At 44.5% G+C, this 16122-nt stretch overlaps 6 protein-coding genes across 6 annotated transcripts; 1 reads left to right on the plus strand and 5 right to left on the minus strand.

Annotated features, from left to right (window-relative positions):
* Nucleotides 1-426: 426 nt before the first annotated feature.
* Nucleotides 427-1151, minus strand: FSST1_002721 (uncharacterized protein; the record flags this gene model as incomplete). Its single annotated transcript, XM_083228737.1, has 2 exons — nt 427-815; nt 866-1151. 2 exons carry the CDS (start codon nt 1149-1151, stop codon nt 427-429), a joined length of 675 nt encoding a protein of 224 aa, XP_083086151.1.
* Nucleotides 1152-2661: 1510 nt separating this feature from the next.
* FSST1_002722 (FAD-dependent oxidoreductase) lies at nt 2662-5201 on the minus strand (the record flags this gene model as incomplete). The annotated part of the gene is made up of 5 exons (XM_083228738.1): nt 2662-3412; nt 3465-4105; nt 4159-4529; nt 4580-4851; nt 4900-5201. The coding sequence occupies 5 exons, from the start codon at nt 5199-5201 to the stop codon at nt 2662-2664; spliced, it is 2337 nt and encodes a 778-aa protein (XP_083086152.1).
* An 819-nt stretch (nt 5202-6020) lies between these two features.
* Nucleotides 6021-7664, minus strand: FSST1_002723 (cytochrome P450; the record flags this gene model as incomplete). The annotated part of the gene is made up of 2 exons (XM_083228739.1): nt 6021-7492; nt 7550-7664. The coding sequence occupies 2 exons, from the start codon at nt 7662-7664 to the stop codon at nt 6021-6023; spliced, it is 1587 nt and encodes a 528-aa protein (XP_083086153.1).
* Nucleotides 7665-8750: 1086 nt separating this feature from the next.
* On the minus strand, nt 8751-10562 carry FSST1_002724 (general substrate transporter; the record flags this gene model as incomplete). The annotated part of the gene is made up of 5 exons (XM_083228740.1): nt 8751-9239; nt 9291-9481; nt 9537-9975; nt 10023-10318; nt 10370-10562. 5 exons carry the CDS (start codon nt 10560-10562, stop codon nt 8751-8753), a joined length of 1608 nt encoding a protein of 535 aa, XP_083086154.1.
* A 902-nt stretch (nt 10563-11464) lies between these two features.
* On the minus strand, nt 11465-13420 carry FSST1_002725 (uncharacterized protein; the record flags this gene model as incomplete). The annotated part of the gene is made up of 6 exons (XM_083228741.1): nt 11465-11495; nt 11548-11667; nt 11721-11794; nt 11844-12367; nt 12475-13188; nt 13330-13420. The coding sequence occupies 6 exons, from the start codon at nt 13418-13420 to the stop codon at nt 11465-11467; spliced, it is 1554 nt and encodes a 517-aa protein (XP_083086155.1).
* A 1010-nt stretch (nt 13421-14430) lies between these two features.
* Nucleotides 14431-16006, plus strand: FSST1_002726 (uncharacterized protein; the record flags this gene model as incomplete). The annotated part of the gene is made up of 7 exons (XM_083228742.1): nt 14431-14522; nt 14576-14702; nt 14754-15015; nt 15068-15502; nt 15554-15660; nt 15712-15811; nt 15864-16006. The coding sequence occupies 7 exons, from the start codon at nt 14431-14433 to the stop codon at nt 16004-16006; spliced, it is 1266 nt and encodes a 421-aa protein (XP_083086156.1).
* Nucleotides 16007-16122: the final 116 nt, after the last annotated feature.

The raw sequence follows: 16122 nt of genomic DNA on the forward strand, positions 1-16122 counted from the left end.
TCAATGACTAACATTATTCAATGTTACAGAAGACCGATCAAGGTTATGTACACGTTTAAAGAAATAATATTTATTTTACACAATGAGGTTATGTGCGCAAAATCTTTAATGCAGACTTTGTAGAATTGATTGCAAGCAAAATTGAAGGTGATTGTACCATTCCAAACTCAAGTTTAGCCGGTACCTGTCTCCTTGTCCTGCAATACTGTCCTTAAGAATTTGCTACTAGAACTCTTCGGGAGTGTCTCAACAAACTCAATACCGCATCCCAGCCACTTATATCTCGGCTTGTGTGATGGCATATCGGTCATCAGAGTGGGAGCCCACGTCCGAACGGCACACAGGTTGTCCACTTCGAGAAAAGCAATTGAAGATCTGAAGTGTTTGGAAGAATGTACATACCGGATCCATTTCTGCATCAGCCAGCTATGCTGGTAGCTCATGAACTTTACTTGGCTGTGTAGTTCGCGCATCCGACTCAACCAGTACACTATCTGGGCCAGCATCAACTTCTACTTCTGAAGGGTGAGCTGTTTGACTTCCTGGAGAAGATTTCTTATTTGCGACATTCTTCTCAGCTGTATCCCTCGCTGATTTCTTCCTCTTCCAGAACCGCCATCCCAGGCCTGCCAGAATGGCAGCACCAACAACCCCTCCCACGGTACCACCAGCTATAGCAGCCACTGGTGTCGCCCGAGGTACTTGAAGTGAAAATCGGAAATCCCCCCCAGAGCAGCAATTGTAACTTTCATTGGGGCGGCAGCAGTATTTGCCATCGTCGCACTCTTTTAGATAAACTGAAGTATTACTGTTCTCTAGTGATACAGTTAGCTCAACTTTAACTAGAACCCTTTACAGCACTTACCTAGAGGACATATTGACGGGCAGCCAGACCAATTCTGATCTGTACAAGCTCCACGAGCTACACTGGCAATGGGCTTGGCGTCGCCAGTGCCCGATTTGCACAACCCGTTCTTCAAACAGGTCCAGGTACTGGGGCAACAGGTCTTGAAGCTCGTCTCCTTCGACTCACATGCTGTGTAGTAACTTCTTCGTGCTTCGCTACCGTCGGGATAATAACACTTTGGATCTTCTTGTGTCAGTACATAACGAAATAAAACGAGCGAGAAAGCAAATGTGATTAAATTCATCGTAAGATACAGACAGCTGGAAGATACAAGGTGAGGCTGGAAGGTAGACGATTGAATGGGCTTTAAGGGCTGCAACTGAAGGCAACAGGGAAAACAAGGCAAAGTGGAAATTACTCAATTGGGGAAATGATGTTCTGGTCGCAAGACGTGTATCATCTTCATTGGTTGATGTGATACGAAAAGGAGGATTTGCAAGGGTGAATTTGGGGGCCATCACTCTCCACGAACATAGCTGACCTTGCATTTGCTTGATTTAAAACCGGTGCTGAGCCGCAGCGGCTCAATATGCACAGAAGAGGAAGCCGAATCGGCACGGCGTTTTGGCCGATTGAACTCTCAAATAAACCGGTAGCCAGTCATTATAGAATCTAGGTATCTTAGGATTGAAGTTATTAGTTGCTTATAAAGCCGAATCAACGAATACTGCGTTAACAATGTATTTATCGAGTTTACTTAATCCTTTACACCAAAAACTGCTGCCGCAGAGCTATAGTTATTAATATTTCACAATAGTAGCCTTATTACACTTAAACTGTTTTAAATCTAAGAGGGTTATAATAAAATGTAATTTTATTTAATAATAGGAATCTGCTAATATATTATACAAGTGAAAATATCCTTAGCTTATATAAATGCCTAGAGATAAATAATTATATATTAATACTTATTAACTATTAAATAAGTAATACTTTACTTAGTATTTAAGCTTTAGCTATCTTATAGTATATATATATTAACTTTTAAGAGAATATTACTATTAGTATAACCTAGATATATTAAAAGCTTTTCTTTATTAAAGTTTTTCCCTTTTTTTAACTTTTACTTAAACTATATTATTTTATCTAGAAATTTACTCTTTTAAATATATAAATTTATATAATAGTTAAATACTAAGAAGATAAGTATATAGGGCAGTTTTTAAACTAGGGTAACTTAATAAACTTGCAATTAAATCTTTTTATCCTTATTCTACTAGTCTTTATATTCTTCTTAGATAACTTAACAACCATCGGAGGTTCAATAGCGACTAGATATCACTAACGTCTTAGTTATATTTGCCCATGTCCACTGGAGGCCACTGTCCTCGAATGCGCTGTTCGTTTGCATGTATTAATCTCAAGAACATTAATTCTTGACCGACCTGTGGTATGTTTAATCATCGCCGAGATGATTCTCATCGACTGCATTAACTGGCAACCTGCTACGAGTCTCGACCAGCTTCGTTGAGGGTTCTATGGTCTTTCTATTAGCGTCATGATACTGCCTCTTGCCTTTCTATTTGTTGTTTTCGTTTTAAATGTGAGCACAATATTTTATCCTTCTCCAACCTCTTGGTATGCTACTATGATTATCACCAATTATTGACGCTTGTCTTGTTATGAAACTTGCAATAAATTAATTCGAGCTATATATCTGTCTACGTTCCATGTCTCCGATATCCAAATGTCTCCCAATTATCCCCAGTCTTCTAACGCGTCTCGCAATTTATGTAGCATTGCTAAAGTTCCATCTAGGCATACATCTTGGCCAAACCTGAGATAACAGACTCGCGCCAATAAAAAACTCCTGCTATAGCAGCACCAGGTCCTGAAAGACCTAAAACAGCGAGCGAAGCAACCCCCCCAATGAGAGCCTGTTGTGTCTTTACGAATCCAAGCGATCGCAACTGCCAAGCCGAGTAAATACAGTAGACAAGACTTGATGTTGCATTGATAGCACTAATCGTGGAGACGGAACCCATCATGGGTAGGACCGCGTCGACTTGGCTTCCGGGGACATGTGCGCCAACGTTTGATGCAAGCTTCAAAGCAAGGGGTAAAACGATGGAGGTAGCAAAAGCGAACCCATGTACGGATTTGAGGATTGGAACATCCGCCCCGTTGTACATCTCAAGCTCCTGGTCGGAAATGAAGTCAAGTGGCTTCTTGTCGTTGTTCTTTTCAGGTTCGTTGCATCTCATCTTCTCGTCAGACCCAGAACGGAGTGCTGCGATCCCTCTAGTGAAAGCAACGCAGAGAAGTGGGTGTGCTCGCCATATGAGGCCAAGCTGATGAACATAATTGGTGTCTTGGACAAGTAAGGCTCCCACGGTAGGTGCTACGTAGCCTAAAACCATACCTGGTACAATGGACTTGGCAACCTTGGTGCTAACTGGTCTCTGTGTGATGGATGGGCTGGAGAAGAGAATAGAAGATAGACTGAAGAGAGTGGGAATCGATGTTGGCCCGGCCAGAGAGTAGACGACGGCCTGTAATGATGTCCTATTCTGAGTTAGTTCCTGCTTAAGAATGTTCCTGTGAGAGGGCTACAAACCAGCACAGAGGGTCAAGAACACTTCTGTTTCGAGAGCCCTCGATCATCCATGTGGAAATAGTTGGAATCAGACTGATGGCAATACCGGTCGCAGATTGAAGGCTAGTCAATTTAGCCAAAGCTCCTCCATTGCCAAATTGCTGGAATGTCTCCGCGATACCTGTTCCTCCCGGTATGGCTTTCTTTCCAAGTGCAAAGTATCCGAGTATTCCAAGGCCGCACGCAAGAGTCCATGGAACCTGCTTAGCAAGATTGCTTTTGAAGGGCTTGGCAGGCAACTCGTCCTCATATGGAACACAGTGCGGTCGGTTTGGTAGAGGAATGCCCTCGATCCTGGGAGCAGCGGAGCAGACTGGCACAACAACGTCGGCAAAGGCAGTTGGGCCGAACAATGGGAGGAGGTATGCGAAGAGGCTAGCAAATGGCATCCTCTGGCTTGATATCTTCTGTAGCAAGTGCGCTTGTGCTACCAGGTTACGCGATCTCTCGTATCGTAGGGTGTGAACATTTGCAAACGCAGTCTCAATTTGAGTTTCCGAGAGGCCTTGACGACAAGTCTTGAGATGCTGTACAAGAGAATTGACCAATAGTGCTGCAGCCTCAATAGCACCATTGCCTCCTTGGCCGGATGCTGGATCAATCTGTAAATCGAAGGTGTCAGTGCTGTCACCCTCTTGTTGCGTTAGGAACTTACCTTGTGAGCTGAGTCACCAATCGTGATAATCCGCTTATAGTGCCATTTATCAAAGACGTATTCTTCAAGTGGTACTAAAGTTGACATGATTTTCCTGTCGTACAACTCGCCAAAGGTCATATCCTCAGTGATAGGATCGTCACGATGAGCTTTCACAAGACCTTCTTCATCGACCTTGGAGTATTTCGAAATACCTTTGCCATATTCGGTGTCCGGGAGTCCGTCGAAAAGGAACCAATAGGTTCGATCCATCGGTGCTGCAATCACAAGATAGGAGTGGCCTAGTCCTCTCACACCCTGTTGACTTCGACTGCCATAGTTTGGGGGCCGGTTGGAAATTCCAAATATGCATCGCGTTGAAACTGGAACACCTGTTCAAATATTTTAGTACCATTAATAGGAGATTTGTGAGTAAGCATACGTGAGGTTTCATCGACTGGAAAGTATCCAGGACTTTGTTCTTTGCCAAGACGCCACATTTCGTCTCTGACTTTACTGTGAATGCCATCGGCCCCGACAACGATGTCTCCATCAAACGTGGAACCATCTTTGGTGTGGACTCGAGCTCCGTTAGCGATAAATTCGACACGAGTGACTCTTTTATTGGGCAAAATCCGATCTTTGTGCTTGATGTTGCTGTAAAGAACTTGCAGTAGCATTTGTCGATCGATGAAAATAGATGGATAGCCCGTTCTACTTACATGTTAGCTATTAATACCACTACCATCTGAGTTTACCTACCTTTTCTCAAAGTGAACGGAAAGGCTTGTTTCTGAGGAAGCAGTCAGTGGAAGACCATCTGGCCCCCGGACAGAGCCAAGGGTATAGCGACATTCCCCTGCAATGTCAAGGATAGGCTCGTAGCATCCAAGTTGGTCTAGGATACGAAAACCGTTAGGTAGAATGCCAATACTTGCACCGACTTGAGGCGCGATGTGTGGGTAAGCTTCGAGGAGGACGTAATCGATGCCAAAACGCTCAAGCATATTAGCCACCGACAAGCCGGAAACACTGCCGCCCACGATAACAACTTTGAATCCCATCGTTGAGATTTGTTGGATACTTGATGATTTGAAAATTGGTGATGAAGATAGAATGAGCCATGACTTGTCTTGTGGCATCTATCTTTATAAGTCATTGATTACCTGCCCGGCGGCCGGGTTTCAATATGAATCCGATGATAGCTGTCGTGATAAGCGAAACTTGGTACTGGCATACCCATGTATCTATAGCATAATCCCAGAATTGAAAAGGTTATTTAGACTTAAATTTGGTATGAAAACTCCAGGGACTGAACTGTTTTCCCTTTAATTTCGGGAATGATCTGCAGACCGGTGTTTACAAAAGCCGATGTGTGCCGCTGACTCAGCGGAACAATGCAACGGACAGTTGAGGCTCCCGGTTCACGGCAATGTCAAGCACCGATATAATGTAACCATAACAGAGAATGAATGCGTAATTTGCATATCTCTTTAATAATACCCTAGAGTTACTTCTCCTTTACCTGATGAGGTCAGTATATGATAATTATAATAAGGTGCTGAAGGCTTGTAATATAAATGTATAATAATAATAATAATATCATTTATTTCAAGTATAATTTAGGCAAAAAGTCAACTGAATCTAGTTCAAATCGGCCCCCTCCTTAATACGATTTTATTCTGTCTTCGACTATAATTACTGTTTATGTAGAAAGAAGAATAGTATTCTCCTATATATCGCAAACATTATTATAATAACTTATTACTTACTGTTGAGAGATGCAACTGTAGTTGGTGTAATGCCCAAACTACATTTTATTATTCTACTGATATAAAACTAAGTACTTGGTGCCTAATTGTTAAATACTCTGCGTTATTGAACTATGATTCTTGATCTCTAAAGTTTCTTCGCCATACCTTGACAGGCATAGGGCCCAGGATATAGTTCATTGTCTCCTCTCTCTTCATCTCAAAGCCTGCTGGTAGGGCAAATTCGTATCGGTGAAGGATTGAAGCAAGATACACAGTCTGTTCGAGATAAGAAATATTGCGCCCAATACAACCTCGAGCGCCGGCTGAGAAGGTGATAAAGTGGGATTGAAGATCCTTACCCTTCTCGCCCAGGAATCGTTCAGGAATAAACTTTTCTGCCTCAGGGTAGATTATCTCATCGCGATGCGCAACCAGAGCAGACACACTAACACTTGTGTTTCCGGGGATGTACTGGCCCATGATGGTTAATCCTTCAGGAGGGGTCTGACGACCAAGACCCTGAGGGGTTGGTGGCCATAGCCGAAGCGATTCATCGAGACAAGCGCGGAGGTAGGGGAGATGTTTGACCTTATCATAGGGAGCAATCACCTCATCGGGATCAAGGACTGCATCAAGTTCTTGTTGTAGGAGCTGCATTGATCTTGGGTCCAGCAGCAACTGATAAAGTATGTTGGCCAAAGCAATAGCAGTGGTGACACTTCCGGCGTTCATCATGATATTGATCTCAGCAACAACCTCGCCCCATTCAAGATTATGGGGGTTACCGTTCTTGTCCTCCATTAGAGCCTGGAAGAAGTCGTCGAGCTTTTCCCCCTTCTGGTATCGATCTAACCGGAGTTGAGCTCGGCGTAACACGATATCATCCCAACCCTTGGCTGACTCGGACATCTTCCTGTAGAACGGAATGACGTTGGAAATTTTATTGAGCAACTTGTAGTAGTCGTAACTCCAAAGAAGATAAGATTGCTTGCGTGCTGTGGGATAAAGACATTGTCGTAGATTGGTTTCGTAGACAGTACCGCATGTCTCCTGAGCTTCCACACGATCGTGGCCTCGATCAAGAAGACCAAGTTTCTCAGAAAGACCAATATCGGCGATGGCATCAAGAGAAAAAAAGTTAGACCAGGCACGGAAGTCGAGATTGAAGTCATTAGAATCGGGAAACAGGGCACCCTTGGGCAAAGGAGCAGTGCAGACCTTGTCAAAGTGGTCTATCGTTCGCTGCACCTTGTCCGCAACCTTGTATTCCCAACCCTCGAGATTCTTAAGTGCGTAAGCAGATGAGAGAACCTTTCGCTTTCGGGCGTGATCGTGTTTATCAACCACATCGGCTAGGTGAAAATGAGTTCCGGCTCCTACGATGTATGATCCATCCTTGATACAGGTAGTTCCGTGACCATAAATGTCTTTGATGGCTTGTCCACCGGCAAAGGACAGTGCGTTAGGCCCTGTTCTGATGATAGGCTTTTGTTTGTGTAATTTCGCGAGATGAGTCGATCGTGCTCCCCCATGAGCAAGGATCATAAAGGGAATACTAGACATGCCGGAGAACGGGGACATGTTAGGGAAACGTCGAAGACCTGGATATAGTCAGTAAGACTTTTCTGGACGTTCACTCTTGAGGTAAAATATCTTACCCTTAGTGTCTTTTAGGTAGAGGATAAAAGGGTAAATGACAAAGTAGACAACAACAGCCACACCCACTGCAATCGCGTAGGGTGAAGAGCCCAGGGGGGCAACTGAGGCTGACATCGTTGATAATCTAAAGGATGGCAAGAAGCTATGGAGCTCTTGAGGAGAACAATATGCAACTGCTTAAAACCAAATGCTCATAGAATAAGGTAGGGAAGAGAGTTAAATTTAGCTGCATAGAGATGAACACTAGATACGACGAAGACAACAATGCCTTCTTATACATGGCAGTCCCTATGAGGGTAGACAAACTAAACCTTGCCAGATGCAATCGTGATTAAGATATTCCCACATTTGGCGTCTGTGACCGTTCCCATAATTTTACCCCGCGTGAATCTTCTCCACAACCTCTGAACATTTCCTGATCAGTCCAAACAGGAACCAAGACTGAGCAGACACGGTGCTAGGGAGTACTTCAAGTTGGGGTGGTGGACTAGAATCGCTTCTGAAGCCTTAATCCCTGTCGTAGATCTGGCAGAAATTTCCTCATATGCTGGTGGTGTGTCTACCAAGTCCACCGATTGTCTTAGACTAGCTAAGCGTGGGGGAAAATTGCCTATTTCAGTCATGCATCCTAAGACTTCTTGAGCTGTTGTTGATCCGCCATACAAGGCAAGTTGCTCCCTATGCTTACTTGATCAAAGACAAACTCGGACATGAAGTGACGCAATTAATCTGTGGTAAAAATGATCATCATGAGATGTGTATAACCTCTACTGCCTACCTCGGTTAACATGATTCATTTTATCAGTGAAAACAGTAATGACTGAGAAGAAAGTAACCTTCGATAAGTTTCCTCAACGGCCTTACACTCGATTTCAAAGAAAGTCTCATCGGTTCTGATCTGTAGTTATCTTCTCAATAAGTTAATTGTCGGCTACGCTATACATAGATGAGAGGAAGAGGATGTAATCTGCGCCTCGCTTAATTGTTCAAGACAGACGAGTATTCCAGTTAGTAAAACGCTCTACTGAAACATCAGGTATAGAAACCAATCGATTTATTTATTTGTATGCAAAGTTAGAGCAGCAAAGATAATTTAGTTGCTATATATCATAGACTAGAAAAGATATAGAGAATGTTTTTGACACAAGATATGAAGTAGATAGTGTGTGCCCCTGGCGTGCAGTATGCAGAATTTGCTATCTAGGCCTTATTAAGCTCCGCAAAAGCTTGGCTATTGGTCTTGAGATCACGCTGCATCTGCTTGGCCAGTTTGATATCAAAGCCATTCTCGAAAACTTTCCTGACCTCTTCAAGTGGAAGTCCCTTGACCTCGGGGTAAAAGAAGACGACAAAAACCCAGCCAAAAAAGCAGATGCCTGCGTAGAAGCCAAAAGCGCCGCTGGGTGTCATAGTCTTCATCATAGAGAGGAAAGTAGAGGCAATGATGATATTGCAGCCCCAGCATGTAACTGTGTTCATCATTGTGCCAAGCGCCCTAACTTCTAAAGGTAGAAGCTCTGTTCCAACCCATCCGATCGTGGCGACACCACTAGCGAAAAAGGCGACGTAAAATATAATGGTGACAAGCACAACAATACCTGCCCAATTGACGGAATCGGCTTGGAGGACAAGGTCTTTGGAGATAGGGATCCAGTGGAATGCGACAGCGGCGATGACCATGCTCACAGACTGGGAAAATGTCAATATCGTGGTTTTGCCGGAAACTGAGGAATATCTTACCATTCCCAGCACAGTAACTAGTAGAATAATACGGCGTCCGGCTTTATCAATAACAACTAGGTTTACGAATGTGAAGAGGAAATTAGTGGCACCAACAACGATCGCAACAGCGGTGGGCTTGTTGAAACCGACGAGGGAGAATAGGGTCGCAGAGTAGTACATCAGAGTGTTGAAACCACCGAGCTGAGAGACTATGATATTGTTAGCGACAGAAGTTCAGATTCACAAGCATACTTAGAAGCTTACTAGCCATGACGGTACAAGCAGAAATCAGCGCGCGAAGGTTGGAGGGCACACAGTGAAGTTGCTTAAACTGCCACCAGAGAGACTTGTTGGCCACAACCGAAGACTCGACCTCAAACGTCCACACAAGACGATCAAGCTTGGACTTAAGCTGCTCTTCAGTAGCAGCGGGGTAGACTCGTCGTAAACACTTCTCAGCTTCGTCTCTCTTTCCGTGTGCGATGAGTTGTCGGGGCGATTCGGGGCATCCGGGAAGCAGAGCAGCGAGGACGATAGGAGGAATGCCGCCGACGGCGATCATGTATCTCCAGCCATGAGGAACATCGGTGAATGCAGCTCCAAGACCGTAGGAAACCAATTGACCGAGTGTTACGCTGAGGTTATCGAAGGCAATCATACGACCGCGGTACTTGGCTGGGGCGAGCTCTCCAATGTAGAGAGGCTATATAAATCAGTTCAGGATGTTGGCCAGTCGAGATTGATACATACAATGATCATGGCAGCTGAGCCAACGCCAAATCCAACTATAAGACGTCCCGCAGTCATGGTGGCAAGATTAAACGCAGCAGCCTGGACAATAGACCCAACAAGGAAGAGAAAGCAACCGATGTAGATTCCAAGCTTGCGACCATACTTATCAGCTGGAAGACCAGCAATCAGAGCACCAATGAGAGCACCTCCAGAGGTAATGGAAGTAATGAGTTCTTGTTCATGAGAGTCGAGATTGTGGCCGAGATCGTCGCCGAGGGTGACTAGAACAGCTGAGATGACACCAGTGTCGTAACCTGACAGTTCCTTTTAGGGGAGTCCAGAAGAGAAGGATGTGGGTTACCTACCAAACAAGAAACCGCCCATGGCAACGGTAAATGTGATTAGCCAAACTGATTTGGATGGCTTGGTATCCTCGATGGAGTCGTCAAACTCGATAATGGTGCCGTGGGACCTTTCAACATGTTCGATGTTGGTGGATGTCGACTTTTCCATGCCATGGCCCTTAACTGAGGACTTGTGATCATCGTAGGTAGACATATTGTCAGATATCAATAAAGAAGCGAAAAACAAAATATGATATTGTGATGCAGATGAGAATGTAGAGAAGAAAGATCTCAATGCGCAACTGTAGCTTAGAGCCCTATGTATATTCTCATCATGCTAACGACTCATGCAACAGTTGTTTGTCATTTCACTAGCCCACTTCTCTCATCATCCCGAGAAATCTTGTTTTTCTGGGGGTGGATCACCTCAAAAGCTGGGGTTATTATGGGGGAAGCGGCTAAGATCTTGGACAAAAAGCAATCTTCTGCAAAGAATGACTCCATTTCTCCGCATCAACTACCGTCGGCTCCATGTTTTGTGTTCCCGGGCCTAAGAGTTTAGGGCGGGGAATTAAACTTGTTTGGTGCCGGAGTTACTTTCCTTTATCAACCTGGAGGATAAGATTTAGCGGAAGAAGATTAGGTAGACACCGTTTCTCCATGATCCTTAGGCCCCCTCAGAACAAGGGCCAGTCAAATGGCCATGCCATCAATCTACGGGGAGGCATATCCTTGACATTTACTGTAGTTACATTGACAATCAAGGGGGATAAGAGGTAAGGATAGGCGTTGGCTCTTGAATTTCTTCCTGTTTTGGTGTACTTGTTCCGAAGCCTACAGAATTGGTCTCGCTTGTCGCCGGAACAAACACCCCGGGTCTGTCACGAACCTATTGCGGTTGTTATCGGCTCTCTTTGGCTCTAAGGCGAATTGGGTCTAGTGTTGCGCCGCCAGAAATACCCTGTAGAGAACTGGCACGATCTGGATCACCTCATTTGTATGTGTTTCTATTGTCCTCTGACTAGCCATGATGAACCTCATACAGAAAACTTGGCTTGTGTAATCTGAGGTTCGAAACTACACTACCTAGCAACTATTATCATGGCTTGGCTCAAGCTATCCCCACGTCTCCTTTAGAGTTTCTCGGCTATGGATTGTTAGCCCCCAGATTCTAAGTAACTGTATAGGTCAAATTATACATGTAAGAAGTTGGCCATCCGAATTGATCGGCCGCATTGGTAAGAATATGAGTGAGGGTATCTCGTTCAGCGCGTGTGTCGAAAAGATCTCCGACCAAGGCTATGGCCATGCAAGCAGTCCTTTCAATATATAAGCATAATCGCCAAAGTTTTGTGATTATAACATAACACACAGATATGTAGGGCTGGCTTCACCCATGCCTTCGGCAATTGCGCAGATTATCTTGGTATCGTTCTTCATCTCCATCTAATCAACATTAGACAAATATTTCTCGACGGCGACGTGTTTTGTATACCTCTATTCGCTTCATTGCTCTGTTCTTTGCAGGTCCAATCTTGGGAAGACGCGGATCGTGAGAAATGAGAAGCATTCGACCAAGATGATAGTATTGCAAGCCAGCAGCCACTGATTCGTTGTAAACCCAAACATCTGGAAGAACCCGTCCATCAGGGTGTTTACATGTATAAATTGGATCAAATGAATCTGGTTTCGACTTCGACCATGTAGTGAGATCTGTCAGTAGTGCAGTATAGTGATCAACATGTTTGTTGTCCGAGAAGCAGTATCGGGAAATGTCTGCCAGGTGAAGAAGCATTAGGTTTGCCCATTCTTTATCATCTATAGGAACACCTTTTTTATCTGCATACGCAGAATCTGAGTTTGATGCAAAAGGTGCCTGAGTGACAACAGCTAAGTAGATCTTCAGTCGCAAATTCGCCCACCACGCGGCTTCTCGGAGGTCCTCTTGTTGGAAAGGTTCTGTCAGTTCCTCCATCATGTCCTCTTGGCTGAGTGAGGAAGGATAGATCAAGTTCTTGGCTGTTCGCATCGGTCAATCAGTATCACAGCTTTTCTCGTGGCAGTACTACTGCAGAGGGGTTTCGTGAGACTTGGGAATGAAAGACATTGGAAGGAGGGGCACTGACCTTCCATAGTACGTACAAACCGCGATAACAGGCTAGTAACAGAATGAGTCTCTTTGATAGTCAAGTCAATAATTGAAGCAATACTTGGCAGAAGTTGTGCGTGACAAGAAGATGCATCAGCCTCTGAATTTAAGAAAGTTGTATTGGTATCCTCCTTGCCCAGATGTCTCGACGCGATCATCAAGATGGACTCAAGTAAACGAGGAAATTGCAACACTCGAGTTGACAACCAACTGGAGAACGGTCTATCTGGATCTCCAAGATCGAATGCATTGCTGAAGCCTGAGAAGAAGTGACGAAGCAACTCTGCATCGTTTCGTTTGAGCACGCAAATGGGCAGACCTAACTGATGCCTATCACCATATGAACTATGGGTACCTTGCGGTGTATACTTGGTGTTATGCCAACCACTCTCAGTCTGCTCGGTCGCAATGGGTGCGTACTCTTGTAACACCAGCTCAGGCAATTGATGAGGGGGTTGATGATATGGCAAAGTGGTCTGGTCTAGATGACTGGAGACTTGAGGCTCACTATCTGTGTGTGAGTAAATCGGGCTCGCTAGATGATGACCCAGACCGTCAATATCATCTTGGCCATCAATACACGATGACGTGAATTCTGCGTCCCGTCTTCGCAGGAGAGAAACGGTCTGGTCTTCCGAAGAGCCGGGATCAGCTTCGGGTTCTGAGAGAGAGTTGGACGATCGAACGGTGTCTAACGTCTGATCCACAAACTCAATCTTTTTGTTCGAGAGCTTGCTCCACTGTTGATTCGATGGAAATTTCAATCTTCCCCTAGAGGTCCTTCTGCTTTCTTAGTACGTAAGTCGCGTTATAGAGGACCACCATTACTAACGTTGGGGTGAGACTGCTGTGGCGAAATCGGAATTTGAGACTTCTGTCGCAATAGAGGTTTTTCTTGACGCACTGAGCACACGGTCTTTCATCGTCGCCTTTAGTGTGGAGATTTCATCAGCAAAATGCTATCATAATGGATTGAAGAAGAACAGGTACATTTCAGATGTCTAACAAAACAGATCTAATTTCAGCTATGATCAAGCTACCTGTATAACATAGCTCACCTTAAACGGCAATTCTGGCACGAGTTAGCCGAAAAGTAATAAGCAATAAGCATAGGCTTTCGCTTACCTTACAGCCCGAGATTCTCTGCCCAGTACGTCCCATATTGTGTGAGCGTCCGGGGAAGCGAAAAGCAAGATGGAGTTAGCGGGGCGGGGACCAGTTGGGGCATATCAGGAGACTTATACCTGTATTTGGCTCGGGAGGGAGGTAACTCCGGGTCCAAGTGGATCAAAAACTAATGTTACTATTTGAATGTCTTGTAGAGAAAACCAGCTTGTGACGCGGCAAGAAAATATTACAGAAGTTTCTACTGGCCCTAATTCTAGCCTTACATTTGAGCGATAAATCTGGGAGCCAATTGGTGCTGCACCTTTTGAATAATCGACGTGATATTCCAGATCAAAATGACGAGATCCAGGTTTGGGGTGTTTGTTCCGAGGCTAGCTCACTGGTGTCGAGCTTAGCTCCGGAACAAATATACCGAATCGAACCATGGTCTGCGGGGAAGTCCACTCAAGTAGCCAAGGCAAAGACCAAACTTTATCGGCTCTCCAAGATACCCTTGAGGTGATATATGAATCCCCTCTCGGTTACTGTGAGATTGCTCCCTACGAATATTGAGGCAACGAATTATATGACAGCAATTAGCAGCCATTTTTCTGTAGTAAATAGCCGTCAATTATACTTACTTTGACTAATTCGCATCGTATTAACAAGACTGCTAGGTCAGGCAATTGCCAGGGCGGTAATGACACCATTCTTGATTGTTGGGAAAATTGCTGATTACCTAATAAAAACAGCCACTGCTTTATTCGTTTCCTCGTTGTTGTTCTCCTTGCTCTTACGTAGTTTCTCCCTAGCATTTTATTTCACAATGTTGTATTCGCCCATTCGTAATGCGGTTATGCCGCCGTCACTATTCCTTGCATACAACTCGGCAACTTCTAAACCAAGCGAGGATGTAGAGTGAGTCTTCTCACTAGGATATGGTATTGGCCCCCAAATTGATGTATAGTTAGGCTGTCCTCTCCAGCGTCTTCCCTATCCGACTATTCTGTGGGCAGACCATGCAGATTCACCTCTCCATTGAACAATCGACGAGCAGCGTTTCTGTTAATGAATTATCTCCATGATCTTGCTCCAAGGGTAAATGATTATCTTTCAGAAAATAAAATGTTTTTAACGCCCCATTTCCAGATTGATCTCTGTGATCCTTCGAAACGCTTCGGTCGCGAAGTGCCAAAGAGGGCTCGCCAAGTTCCCCTCCTGGCATACTCCATCTTGGCTTTCTCGTCACGTCATCAAGTGATGATCACTGGTATTGATGATGAAAGTAGCGAAGAGTATCATAGTTATGCCCTCCGTATTCTAATCCCCATTCTCGACGATCCAATGTCATCTTTGGATGAAAATCTTTTAGCAGCTGCGGTGCTTTTACGGTTGTACGAGGAGATGTGTGGTAAGCCATTCTAAGCAGAGCCATCATCATAGTTTGCGCGTTAACGCCTTAGAAGACGTTGACACTGGCACTCACCTCGTTGGATGCGCACGACTCTGGAACAGCATCCCTGACTTCATAGCCCAAGGAGGTCTAAGCGAAGCAGCCAGTTGGATAATGCTTCGACAGAATTTGCACATCTCTCTCACCAAAAGCGAGCCCATACAAGTAGATCTGAACAAGTACCGACGTTCCAGATCATTTATAGACACGACTGATGAAGATTTTGCCAATAGGGCTATTCTTCTTTGCTGTGAGGTATTGGCGACTAGTTTTAGCCCAGGAGCACAACCTAACTACGAAACGTGGGCTCAGCTTGGTGAGGAGGTTGCAAGATGGCATGATTGTATACCAGCACATTATCATCCATATTATTCCGATGTCAAGACTACATCTACTGGGGTCAAGTCGGCTTTTCCTACAGTGTGGATGATGAATCCTGCTCAAGGTTAGTGTATTCTATCCTGCCTGACCAACAAATATAACTTATCATTTACAGTTATGGGATATCAGCACTATTGTATGGCTCGTATTCTGCTGCATATCTCTGAGCCCAGACTGTGGGTTTCTAGTTTAAGAACCATTGAGGATCGGGTAGTCGCAGATGTATGTCTACTTATCTTCTTTTGAGCTTCCTTACTAAATTCGGGACAACAGAAAGCGGCCTTGAACGATCTTCGTATAGCTATCGGTCTCGGCATCCATAACCGTTCGGTGGTTGGTGCTGGGTTTACCGTACATCATATACTTTTCAATTGTGAGTATTGAAAGCTTTCTATTCAATCTCACCAAGATTACTGACGGGATAGGTGGCTGTTTGTTGACTGATCCTGTAGAGCAACAGGAGGTGCTTGACTTTATAGACCACTTTGGCAAGAGCGTTGGATGGCCAATACATCGGTTAAAGGATAAATTGAATACAACATGGACTCGAGGGGATCTATCTAGATAACAAGTCTTTCTTAACATCGGTATTTACATAGATGGAAATTAAGTATTTTGAAATATAGTATCACCTGGTGTTGCCCATGCAGTAGCTTTGGGTGGTAAAGGTATTGTAATATAATC

This window comes from Fusarium sambucinum, chromosome I (assembly GCF_050947815.1).
Source record: "Fusarium sambucinum isolate potato_lamoka chromosome I, whole genome shotgun sequence".
NCBI lineage: Eukaryota > Fungi > Ascomycota > Sordariomycetes > Hypocreales > Nectriaceae > Fusarium > Fusarium sambucinum.